The sequence below is a fragment of the Achroia grisella genome, unplaced genomic scaffold (assembly GCF_030625045.1).
Source record: "Achroia grisella isolate CSIRO2021 unplaced genomic scaffold, CSIRO_AGI_Agris_v1 utg149, whole genome shotgun sequence".
NCBI classification, from domain to species: Eukaryota; Metazoa; Arthropoda; class Insecta; order Lepidoptera; family Pyralidae; genus Achroia; species Achroia grisella.
The window spans coordinates 947180-959909 of record NW_026712644.1 but is presented as its reverse complement, the minus strand read 5'-3'; the positions used below and the strand labels follow the sequence as shown (position 1 = coordinate 959909).

Sequence of the window (12730 nt, the reverse complement as noted above, 5' to 3'; positions counted from 1 at the left end):
CTCTGGTATAGAACTCACACATGTTCATTGTAACTGAATTAAACAAAATGGTATAAATCCATTAAGTAGTGAAATGGAATTCCGCAAAATAACACCTGATTCGATATAATATATCATCCTGAAAGATTGAGAAGCTCTGGTATAGAAATCACACATGCTCATTGTAACTGAATTAAACAAAATGGTATAAATCCATTGAGTAGTGAAATGGAATTCCGCAAAATAACACCTGATTCGATATAATATTCTCAATCTTTCCAGGAATCATCCTGGAAATAGATTGAGAAAAACTCTTAGCAGTAAATATAGAACTCACACATGTTCATTGTAACTGAATCCTGGAAAGATTGAAAGCCACTGGTATAGAACTCAGACATGCTCATTGTAACTGAATTAAACAAAATGGTATAAATCCATTAAGTAGTGAAATGGACTTCCGCAAGATAACACCTAATTCAATAAAATATATCATCAATGAGAGATTGAGTACCACTGCTATTGAAATCACACGGGCTCATTGCAACTGAAAGAAACAAAATAATATAAATCCATTAAGTAGTGAAATGGACTTCCATAAAATAACACCTGATTTGATATAATATATCATCCTGTAAAGATTGAGAGCCACTGGTATAGAGATAATAAAAATAATTAATTTTTTTTTTTTGTCCATATAGACTAGACATAGCGGAAAACTAGTTTGATATTAATATAATTAATTTCTAAACTAAACTTAAAAATAGCTAAAGAAAAAAGTTTCCGTTATTTAAAAATTTCAAATTTCATATTTTTAATTTTCCCCTATTTTATTTTATATTTTTACAAACTTTGTGTTATATTTACGATATTTAAATGTTTTATTCATGAGTATGATTCTTTTTACGTACATTTTGTGTGTATATTATAAATATATATAAAAAAAAATCTTATTTATATACTTAACACAATATTCTAATAATTGTCGTTGAATTATTAATTTATTTAAGTAATATTCAGTTTATTATTCATAACACAAGCTAATCGAATGTGTTAATTGTCCAGGGTTTTTATTTCAATTATTTACTTTTTTTTTTATATGGAACTGACTATGACATAGTAATGAGACCAAGTGGCTGTGTTAATATTAATTATAATTGAATTTTGTACTAGTATTTATATCAGTTCTCTAGTACCTATAACACAAGCTCTACTTAGCTTGAGACCAAGTGTGTGTTAATTGTCCAAAAATTTTATTTATTTATTTACTTTTGTACTAGTATTTATTTCATTCTCTAGTACCTATAACATTACTTAGCAGACCAACTTTGTTAATTGTTATATTTATTTATATTTGTATTTTGTACTAGTATTTATACATTTGTATTAACACAAGTATGATTGAGACCATTTTGCGCTGTGTTAATTGTCCATGTTTATTTATTTATATATACTTTTGTACTAGTATTTATATCAGTTCTCTAGTACCTATAACACAAGCTCTACCTAGCTTGAGACCAAGTGGCGCTGTGTTAATTGTCCAGGGTTGTTTATTTATTTATTTACTTTTGTACTAGTATTTATATCAGTTCTCTAGTACCTATAACACAAGCTCTACCTAGCTTGAGACCAAGTGGCGCTGTGTTAATTGTCCAGGGTTGTTTATTTATTTATTTACTTTTGTACTAGTATTTATATCAGTTCTCTATCATCATCATCGTCCACTGCTGGACATATAACACAATCGCTCTACTCGCATCCAGCTTGACCAGACCAAGTGGGGCTGTGTTAATTGTCCAGGGTTGTTTATTTATAATTTTTATTTATTTACTTTAAAATATCAAATTCAACCCGTAAGAACGTAATAGTATTTATATCAGTTGTCTTAACAAAATTTGATAACCTTCATTTGTTAACTATTCAGCTTCCGTTTTCAAGGCCTTCATTAGATTTAGTAGACCAAAACCAGTTCAAACTAGTTCTGTGTTTAATTGTTCCGAATACGGGAACACTTGGGCCGTTTATTTATTTATATAACCTTTCTTTTGAAGGGATGATTAGTATTTATTATCAATTTTCTGAACGCAACCTTTCGCTATTTTATTTGGATTGGTTCGTAGTATAAATATATTTTTTTTACTCACGATACAAAAAAGATACTCTAAAGAGGATAAGGTTGAGACCATGTGAAACAGGGCTGTGTTAATTGTCCAGGGTTGTTTATTTATTTATTTATTTACTTTTGTACTTGTCATCTTCCGTATTTATATCATTGATTCATAAAAAAATTGTATGTAAAAATTGATTCGATACAGGATTAGTCTATAACACAATTGCTCATCTTGTCTAGTCCATTTTAGCTGAGCTTTCAATGAGACCTTTATACAATGCATAAAATTGTATTCAAGTGTTAATTGTCCAGGGTTGTTTTTTCATTTATTATATTTATTCATTTTGTACAAAATTAAATATTTATATCAGTTGTTCTTAAATTGTGAATGAACTATAACACAATAGCTTTTTCCACCTAGCTTTAGACCAAGTGGCAGAACGTGTGTTAATATGTCCAGGGTTGTTTATTTATTTATTTAATATATTGTACTTTAAGTATTTAATATTCATTTCTTTATATTAACATTACTATAACACAACTTAGAACCTAAAATTAAAAAAATATAATATGATGTATATTATTAAAATATTATTATTATTATTTTGAGACTAGTCCGTGGCGCTGTGTTAATTGTCGTTATTTTTTGAAAAGTTTATTTATTAAATAAATTTGTACTAGTATTTATATCAGTTGTTTAGCATCTATATATACACAAACTATGTAATAACAAAAACACTCTTAAATTCACTTAAAAATCATTTATTCATGAGACCAGCCGCTTATGAACGTCAAATGTGTTAATTGTCCAGGGTTGTTTAGATTTATTTATTTACTTTTGTTTACTATATATTTATATCAGTTCTCATGAACAACTATAACACAAGCTCTACTTAGCTTGAGACCAAGTGGCGCTGTGTTAATTGTCCAGGGTTGTTTATTTATTTATTTATTTACTTTTGTACTAGTATATATATCAGTTCTCTAGTATCTATAACACAAGCTCTACTTAGCTTGAGACCAGATGGCGCTGTGTTAGTTGTATAATGTTTTATTTAATCAACAAGTTTATTTGAATAAAATATCAAATTCAACCCGTGCGAAGAACGTAATAGGTCCCTAGTTTCTAATAAAGCAATGCATTTTCACAAATAAAGCAGTTCGCAAAGTAACCGTTAACAAAATTTGCATAACCACAAAACCGCTTCATTTGTTAACTATTCAGCTTCCGTTTTCAAGGCCCGTTCATTAGATTTAGTAGGTATCACAAACCAGTTCAAACTAGTTCTGGCCGGCACAAACTAGTTTTAATCAATATTGACATTGTACCAGCATTGGTTGAAACGCGTTCCGAAATACATTTACTCGGCAAATTTCAATTAGAGGTGGTTCAATTATTTTATTAAATAACATTAAAGGTTAGCGTTTTATGAATCTCCATGATATAACCTTTCGTTGCCTGCGAACTGAAGGGATGATTTAAGGGTATATTGATTATACTGAATTTTCTGAACGCAACCTTTCGCTATTTTATTTGGATTGGTTCGTAGTATAAATATATTTTTTAAAAACAGATTAAATGGAAGTTTACACGATACAAATATATCATATAATCGTTTTTTAAATATAATATAAAATCATTTTGATAAAAATTTTACAGTAAAGAAACTAAGAAAGAGGCTAAGGTTGTTATTTAAGTCCATGTGAAACAGGGCGAATGAGAATGTTAGTATCAGAGTCGAAGTCAGAGATATTAGTAACAGGTCGACCTCCACGCGGTCGCCCCTGGAATCGATCGTAGTTAAATAATAGTGAAATTGTCACGACGAACTAACTGAACTGATATCATGCTAATCTTGTCATCTTCCGGAATGAATGGCAGGTACTTTACTAAAATTGTTGGGACGAACTATCTGAGCTGACGTCATGCTAATCTTGTCATCTTCCGAAATGAATGGCGGACACTATACTATATTCATTATTTTTCATAAAAAAATTTAAATCTGTAAAAACAATATATCAAATTTTAGATTCGATACAGGATTTAGTCTGATTTTTGCGACTCTATTCGTTTAGTTTTTAATACTATTTATTTCATAATCGTGTCGGTCGTTAGTTAAGTCCATGTGAAACAAGGCGGATGAGAATGTTAGTATCTCTCTAGAGTCGATTGCGTTGACAGAGATATTATTACGCAAACTAACATTATGGAATTAGAGAAAAATCCTCCAGAACTCATTGGATCATATTTGCGAATCGATCGTAGTTAAATAATATGAAATTGTCTATACTTGACTTTTTCTTGTTTATATAAATGACTTACCATACCAGTTTCAAAACATACTTGACATAGTATTGTTTGCTGATGACATCACTTATTTTCAAAGTGAAAAGAAATACGGATTTTAATAATATAAATATTGCGAGGATGTTCTAAACTGGTTTATAAATAATCTAGATTCAATAAAAAAAATTGTATGTAAAAAAGTAACGACAACTTCGATACATCATGGATTTGTTGATGCGACCGATGAAATAATAATAAATTGATGGAACATAATTCACACTGATTGCGAACAATCTAACAGCGAAACTAGTGTATTTTAGTTAGTTCCATAGTATAATGTCGTATGGTATTATATTGTGGGGAAGAGCCATGTAGAATTTTTTATATTACAACACGTTCAATATATAATTTACCGTGTCGCGAATCTCTTAGAGAACGCTTTAAAGACATTCTTACCTCAATATATATATGAAAATAGGGACACACGTAATACAAGGAATAAAAATAAATTAAATATGCCATTGTCGTCCAAAAAAGTAAACAAACATTTATACATAATAAATTGCCAGATAGTGTTTTACAGACAGCCCCCTTTGTACATGTAAAAAAAACACTGCTCTGAAGCTTATTAGAAACGACTACTTAAATGACTCAATGTGTGGACTTAATTACAATTTTAACTTTTGTTATGAGGCATATAATTTTTCCCATTGACATGGATAATGTAATAACAATAAACATTATAAATTTTGTAATGACTCTCTATATATATGTAATGGGTGAAAACAGTATTTTGGACCTATGCAAATAATATAATTTAACAGTTATGCTCGCTATAAAATGTTTTATGTATTTGTATATGGTTTTGATGTCATCATACGTCATACTAAACGGATGGACAGATTATGTTGCGTTTTTCTATTTTATCAATGACAACAGGTCAGCTTTAAAACAAGATAGTAGGAGAAAATTGTGACCATTGTTTATTAGAATATACATATATATTTTAACTCTGAATGACAATACGTCTTTAATGCACATTAAGAAGTATACAATATACAAATAATTCTAAAATATGAATGACAGAAAAAAAGTCCTATTTTTTTTTAATTGCCCTCAAACCTTATGTATATAGGGTCTGGCGTCTGACGTTCCGTCTCAGTCTTACTTTATATTCCCTTAATCTATAAAATTGTAAAGCCAATACACATGTTATCTTAAACATGAAGCAACTATGTGTTTACTTTACAATTTTTAATTCCTGATACCTCACACTATATCTTAACTTAATAAACCCTTCAATTTTCAAGTATAAACATCCTAAGATTTTTCCCGAAAATTTACACACTACAAACTAACCCTGTAAACGGTTAAAAAATACCCAGTTAAACTGTCCAATTAACCCCTCAATCGTCCACCCTATTGGAGCAGGAACACCGCGGCGACGGGCCAGAAAATCTAACCCTTGTTAGTGTCATCCCCCAAATACGGATAATCCTGATATCGACAAGCGTTGTACCGGATATGTGTTTCTTCGAAAACCCATCGATCTCGTATCTCAGTTTTTAATGGCGTCAAAGATCGGGGCTTATCAGGCGTCATGTTCTTTTTTTAAATATTCGGATAGAAATGGGAATGGAATTTCAATAAATAATGGATTTTTAAATTTAGAACTCCTATTTAATCATATATAGAAATGGGTATGGAATTTAAGTAAATAATGGATTTTTGAATTTAGAACTTGTATTTAATCATATATAGAAATGGGTTTGGAATTTAAGTAAATAATGGATTTTTGAATTTAGAACTTCTATTTAATTCAAATTCAAAATTCAAATTCAAAATATCTTTATTCATGTAGGTCTATAACAGACTCTTATGATATGTCAAATCTACCGTAATCATATTTAATATCTCAGAACAATTTATATATATTTAGTCATGAACTAAGCAGAGCTTGTGTTATGGAGTGTAAATAGTAATGGAATTTAACTAAATAAATTTAGAACTTCTGTTTAATCATATTTAATATCCCAGAACAACTTACCGCTATCTAGTCCTAAGCTAAGCAGAGCTTGAGTTAGATACTAATATCATAGATATATTTTCGTGTAAATATATATATATACATAATAAATCACACAATATATAAATACACTTGTGTTAATATAATGTTAACGAACTGCCTGCAAAATAAATTTAGTTGAATCTCTTGTCAGTTGTTCTCTAATTGCATCTGTATTATTAAGACTGGACTGTAAGGATGAAGAGAAAATCATTACATAGTATAAAACATAGTCACTATCGCTGTCTGTCCATATATATGCTTAAATCTTTAAAACTACGCAACGCAATTCAAGAGGAAGGTTTATATGTGTTGGCGACCGACCGCCGAACTCCTTTGATATTGTTATTATTTTTAAATTTATATATTCTAGAACAGTTCTTTTTTATATGTCATGTTATTTGATATATGTCACTTTATTATTCACTCATTGTCTTTTGGATAGTTGGCAATTGTATTTAAATATATTTTACTATTCTATACGTGTTTTCATTATTTAGACACCCATACAGTGCACCGATCCATTACAATATGTATAATACATGTACACCTGGGCGAAGCCGGGGCGAGTAGCTAGTATAATACAAAAGGCTTTACTTTCACAAGGGACTAAAATATCCTACACGAATAAATGATTATTGCTTTGATTTTGAATATTTGCATCCGGAGTTAAAAATAAAACAAATTACAATAAATTTTTTTACCCACATAAAAATCTTTATTTTTAATTGTCACTTAGTTACAAACAATTTAATCGGCATTTTTATTGTGCAAGAAAAAAAATTAAGCTTTTAATTAGTTTAATTGAAAGCAATTAGCACTATATCAGACTTATATTTAAGCTTTTGAATGTAATGAACAGGGAATTACTAGACACTCCACGATTTAATGGTCAGTCAGTAGAGTCATCGATCTTATATATATACTGCGAAATTATCTGCATTCCTGCATTACTATAATAATCATATTTCATTTAAAATATTGGTAATAAAATTTATCCAATAAACATAAATAAATTATCCTGGACAATTAACACAGCGTCATCTAGTCCCACGGTAAGAGCTTGTGTTATGGGTACTAGACAACTGATATAAATACTTACATATTTTTTTTTGTAAATACATACATAATATATATAGAAAACACGCAGATCGATACAAACAATCATACATATGAATACAAATGTTTGCACCGGCCAAGAATGACGTCCATACCCTTTTTTTCGCATTAAAAATTAGTATATGTCCACCTGAGGAAGACTGAGGAGGACCAGAGGTTCCCAGACTTTTTTGTGTCGTAGACTCCTTGCCATTTTTTTCGTTTTGGGTAGACCTCCCATTTTTACCTGATATTAATTTTTTTTATAAATTTCTAACTGTAGTAAAGTTTAGTGTTACAAACATGAAGATGACCGCTGCCGTAGACCCCTGGGGGTCGATACAGGTCACTTTGGGAATCACTGGTCTAGACTCTACGAAATTCCATTTAAATCGGTTCAGTAGTTTTGACGCGAAAGGGAGACAGAGAGACAGATAGAGTTGCTTTCTCATTTATAATATTATTGAGGAATTATTGAATCAAAACTGGTCACATCATTATTTAATTTAATATTTTATATTACTGATATATCCTGAGCATGTAATCTGCACATTATTAAATTATACTTCAATTCAAACTCAGGTACTATGAAATCAATTTGGACGTTGAAAAGCAACGAAATATTATACTGCGAGATGTACCGACAATTTCCTTTTATGCGGATCCTCCGCAAGTCCACAAATTGAGGCTTATTTATGGTGTGGTATACTTTATAAGATTTTGGCGGACTGCTACGACTTTTTTCAAAAAACTACTTTAATATTGTTGGCCGCAGCTGGCCTTTACAGCTTCACGGAACGATAGGGCGAGTGCAGGTGGTACTCAAAACCAAAGGAAAGACTTATACAGCGGCTGAAGGCCAACTCCCGCCTGAAGGATATGAATTTAGTCTGAGGGCACCACTAGAGGTTCGAACCTCGGCTCAGGCCGTCGTAATTTCAATCCCCGTTTCGGGGGATCGATTGGAGGGGACTGCAAGATATTAATAAAAGATATACATTATTGTTGTTCTGATTTTGAGCGAATACAAAATAACAGATAGCACGCAAGATCATAAAAGTATTTGTACACTTGCCTGCTTACTGTGCGAATTACCGACACATGCAATTTCATCTCATGACGCATTTCACCTCATTACATTTCTTTTAGCAATAAAATCAGTGTTCGAGTAGCCATCAACCGAGGCTGTTTTGTTTAGCAAAAACTCCTTATCAGTCAATCAATCAACTACTGTCATTATCATGGAATTGTGACCTTAAAATCCCCACACTAAATATTGGAATATAGTTTTTTATATCACCTTGGTGGTATTCAAGTATATGGATCTTATTAAGAAATAGTTTTTGAATAAAAGCTATTAAGCTAACTATTCGGTGAACGATTATTTGAAAGATGATCTTGTAAGATGTTAATTCTTCAGGCAAGAGATTTTTATATTTAATCGCTATGCAATACGCAAAGATTGAAAGTGAGTAAAAAAAATTACCATATTATTCCCAATTGACATAACTGGACGGTCTTAAAAATGACTTGCATATTTATTTTAGAATAATTATTTTGAAATTAAAATCCAAAAAATATTTATTCATGTAGGACATTTTAGCCGCCAAAACGTCAATTTTTTTATATTATAATTGTTTTCCTTACCGTCCGTAGTTCAGTATATAGATCCAATTGAGAAGAACTGGCAAGAAACTCAATTGAATTACTTTTTTTTTAAAAGCCAGTTTATTTACAATGTACTTTTATATAGGTGTGTATATCTAACATTAAATGGAAATCCCGTGCATGAACAACTATTGCCATGCACGCTTGTCATTCAAATAATCGTTTAGTGATTACTAGGCTTTGCTCAGTAAATATAATTTGTGAGACGTTCTGAATTTATTTAAGGGAAATTTCAGTATATCCTTTGGTATCTTATTGTAAATTTTAATACCTATTCCCATAGACCTATTGACTTTTTCTAAACGATGCTTGGGGACAGCAAGATTGTCATAAAATCTAGTATTAATATTATGAATACATTTGATAAGTCTATCGCTCTATTTTGTGACTTGTGGTCATTGCTCAAAGTTTTAATTGCGTTTACCGGATCTTTGTTGACAATACAGATTATAACATTTATCTGATGGGAGGCGCACTTACTAATTATGAATTTTGTTTGTAATTCCTTAAACATTATTAAGAAAGTTTCAAATCACCTCAAATATTTCACTCCGTTGAATCAAGCTTGTTGTTTTTATGACCGCGTTTTATTTAATCTATCTTTGTGCCAATTTCTTTATGGATTAGGTAGAAAGAGACTATAATTTCTCTTAATTATTCACTTTAAAAATCTGTAGGATACTATAGCTGCTTCTGAACGTCAGTTTTTTTTATTAGTATTTTTTCTCTACTATCCGCATAAAGATTCAATTGAGAATTGGCTAAAATTTCGCCTGAATTACTTTTTTTTAAATGCATCAATTTAACAAAAAAATTTTTCCTTAAAAAACAACGATTCGGTTGAGTTTTTATCCATATACGTACATGGGTCAAAAAAAAGAATATTGTATTCTTAAAAAAACAATACTTTTACGTTAACACGTTTACCTTATATTTCAATTCGAACAGCCAAGTTATTGTTCTAGAATATTCTAGGTGGTATCACATTAATAGAGATATTCAGTGGATTATATATATAGCAGTAAATATAATTTACTTTCGTGCCGATCACAGTTGCACGTTACATACAAACTGTTACTTAGCAACAATACTTATTTTAAATGTGATGGATTATACTTTTTCTACTTAAATCAATGTGCCTAATACACATTAGTTTAAGTTTTTTAAGTTGACATTTTTTTTAATTTCATATTTAGTATAGGTATGATGGGATTGTCATCGTCACATTTTGTGTAAGTAAACTACAAAAAACAGAAAAAAATTTAGTTACTATTCAAAATGAAACTGTTCCGCTCAGTGAAGCGCGACTTTCCGGTATTAAGTTAACAGCCCAAACAAAACTAATGAACTGCTGCCGCTCGGTACCAAGCTTTTCAAAACTAAATTGAGAACCGTTTACAGCTACAGTATCATACAGTTGGAATGAATACCGTTTTATGAGAACCTCGGTGTATAGCGGTTTAGCACACCGCTTCACTTCCAGTCGCGGGTTCGACTCCTCGCACGGTGCATATGTTTGTATTCATGAGTATGACTGTTTGTATCGGTCTGGGTGTATTGTACGTATATTTTAGTATATATATATATATATATTGTAGGTATGTATTTACTAAAAAAATATGAATTATATATATATTATAATATTTTGGAGGACAAGTAACTAAAACAGGTGTGCTCAGTAGTGAGATGTTATTTGGTCTCTCTATTCTCCCAAATTTGTATTTAAAAATGAATCTGTATTATTGTAAACATGTACAACATTTATTTGAAAAGAATACGAGCTGAGTTTCTTGTCAGTTCTTCTCATCTCGAAATCATTCTGAACTGACGGTAGATTTGACATATCGTAAGACTGTAATAGACCTACATGAATAAAGATATTTATAATTCTGAATTTGAATTTAAATTTAATTGCTAGGAATTATATAAAGTTCTTTTGCTACGAAAAATTTTTACATTTTGACCCACTCAATACTTCCTATGCCACGCTATATTGGGTTGACTGGAAGAGATCTCTTTTAGAGATACGTCCTCCTTTGTTAACATTAGTTGTAATTAATATATAATTACAAATGTATTTAAGTGCAATAAAGAATATTTAAAAATAAAACTGTATACTATATGTCAAACTAGCTCTGACCCGCGGCTTCGCTCGAATTGAATACATTAAATAAGTATCCGAGATCGTTTTTAAATAAAAAATATCCTATGTTCATTCCAATGCCTCCAAGAATATGTGTACGTTTCATGATGATCGGTTCAGTAGTTTTTGGGTCAAAGTGTAACTAACATCGCTACTTTCACACTTATGATGTTAGTAAGGATTGTAGTTATGCATGCATAGAACATTCTCTAGCTTCCATCATTCCCTTTAATTTGCAGGGGCGTGAGCTAATTACAGTGCAGTGAGATACGAGAATGTCATACAGCCATTGCGAAATTTCTAACATTCCATAAAAGATCACATACCGTACTGTTTACCATGCGGACAAAATATGGCAAATTAGATGATATGATGGTAATTAGAATGAACATGAAGTCAGGTCAGGTAGCCCATCATGAAAAATTGACTAGGAATTTATCACAATTATTTCCATGGTACCAGTGGAGGATGATAGAATGAACATGAAGTCAGGTTCATAAAAATTGACTAGTTTTTTATTTCCAGGGACGCTGGTCACCAGTGGAGGATGATAGAATGAACATGAAGTCAGGTCAGCTAGCGACCTTATTTCCAAGGGACGCTGGTCTGGAGGATGATAGAATGAACATGAAGTCACCCATCATGGCTAGAGGGACACACCAGTGGAGGATGAGAGCATGAACATGAAGTCAAGTCAGTTAACCCGTCATGAAAAATTGACTAGGAATTTATCACAATTATTTCCAGGGGACGCTGGTCCCAGTGGAGGATGAGAGCATGAACATGAAGTCAAGTCAGTTAACCCGTCATGAAAAATTGACTAGGAATTTATCACAATTATTTCCAGGGACGCTGGTCACCAGTGGAGGATGATAGAATGAACATGAAGTCAGGTCAGTTAGCCCATCATAAAAATTGACTAGGAATTTATCACAATTATTTCCAGGGACGCTGGTCACCAGTGGAGGATGATAGAATGAACATGAAGTCAGGTCAGTTAGCCCATCATAAAAATTGACTAGGAATTTATCACAATTATTTCCAGGGACGCTGGTCACCAGTGGAGGATGATAGAATGAACATGAAGTCAGGTCAGTTAGCCCATCATAAAAATTGACTAGGAATTTATCACAATTATTTCCAGGGACGCTGGTCACCAGTGGAGGATGATAGAATGAACATGAAGTCAGGTCAGTGGACTAGGAATTTATCACAATTATTTCCAAGGGACGCTGGTCACCAGTGGAGATAGAATGAACATGAAGTCAGGTCAGTTAGCCCATCATAAAAATTGACTAGGAATTTATCACAATTAGAAGGATGATAGAATGAACATGAAGTCAAGTCAGGTCAGTTAGCCCATCATAAAAATTGACTAGGAAT

The 12730-nt window shown here is 31.4% G+C and overlaps 1 protein-coding gene across 1 annotated transcript in view; it reads left to right on the top strand.

Annotated features, from left to right (window-relative positions):
• Nucleotides 1-12028, top strand: part of LOC131840795 (uncharacterized) — a 78310-nt gene extending 66282 nt beyond the window's left edge. Inside the window, exon 2 of the mRNA XM_059188993.1 lies at nt 11873-12028. Coding sequence (XP_059044976.1) covers nt 11873-12028 — 156 coding nt within the window. The remainder of the gene's footprint in view (nt 1-11872) is intronic.
• The last annotated feature ends 702 nt before the right edge of the window (nt 12029-12730 follow it).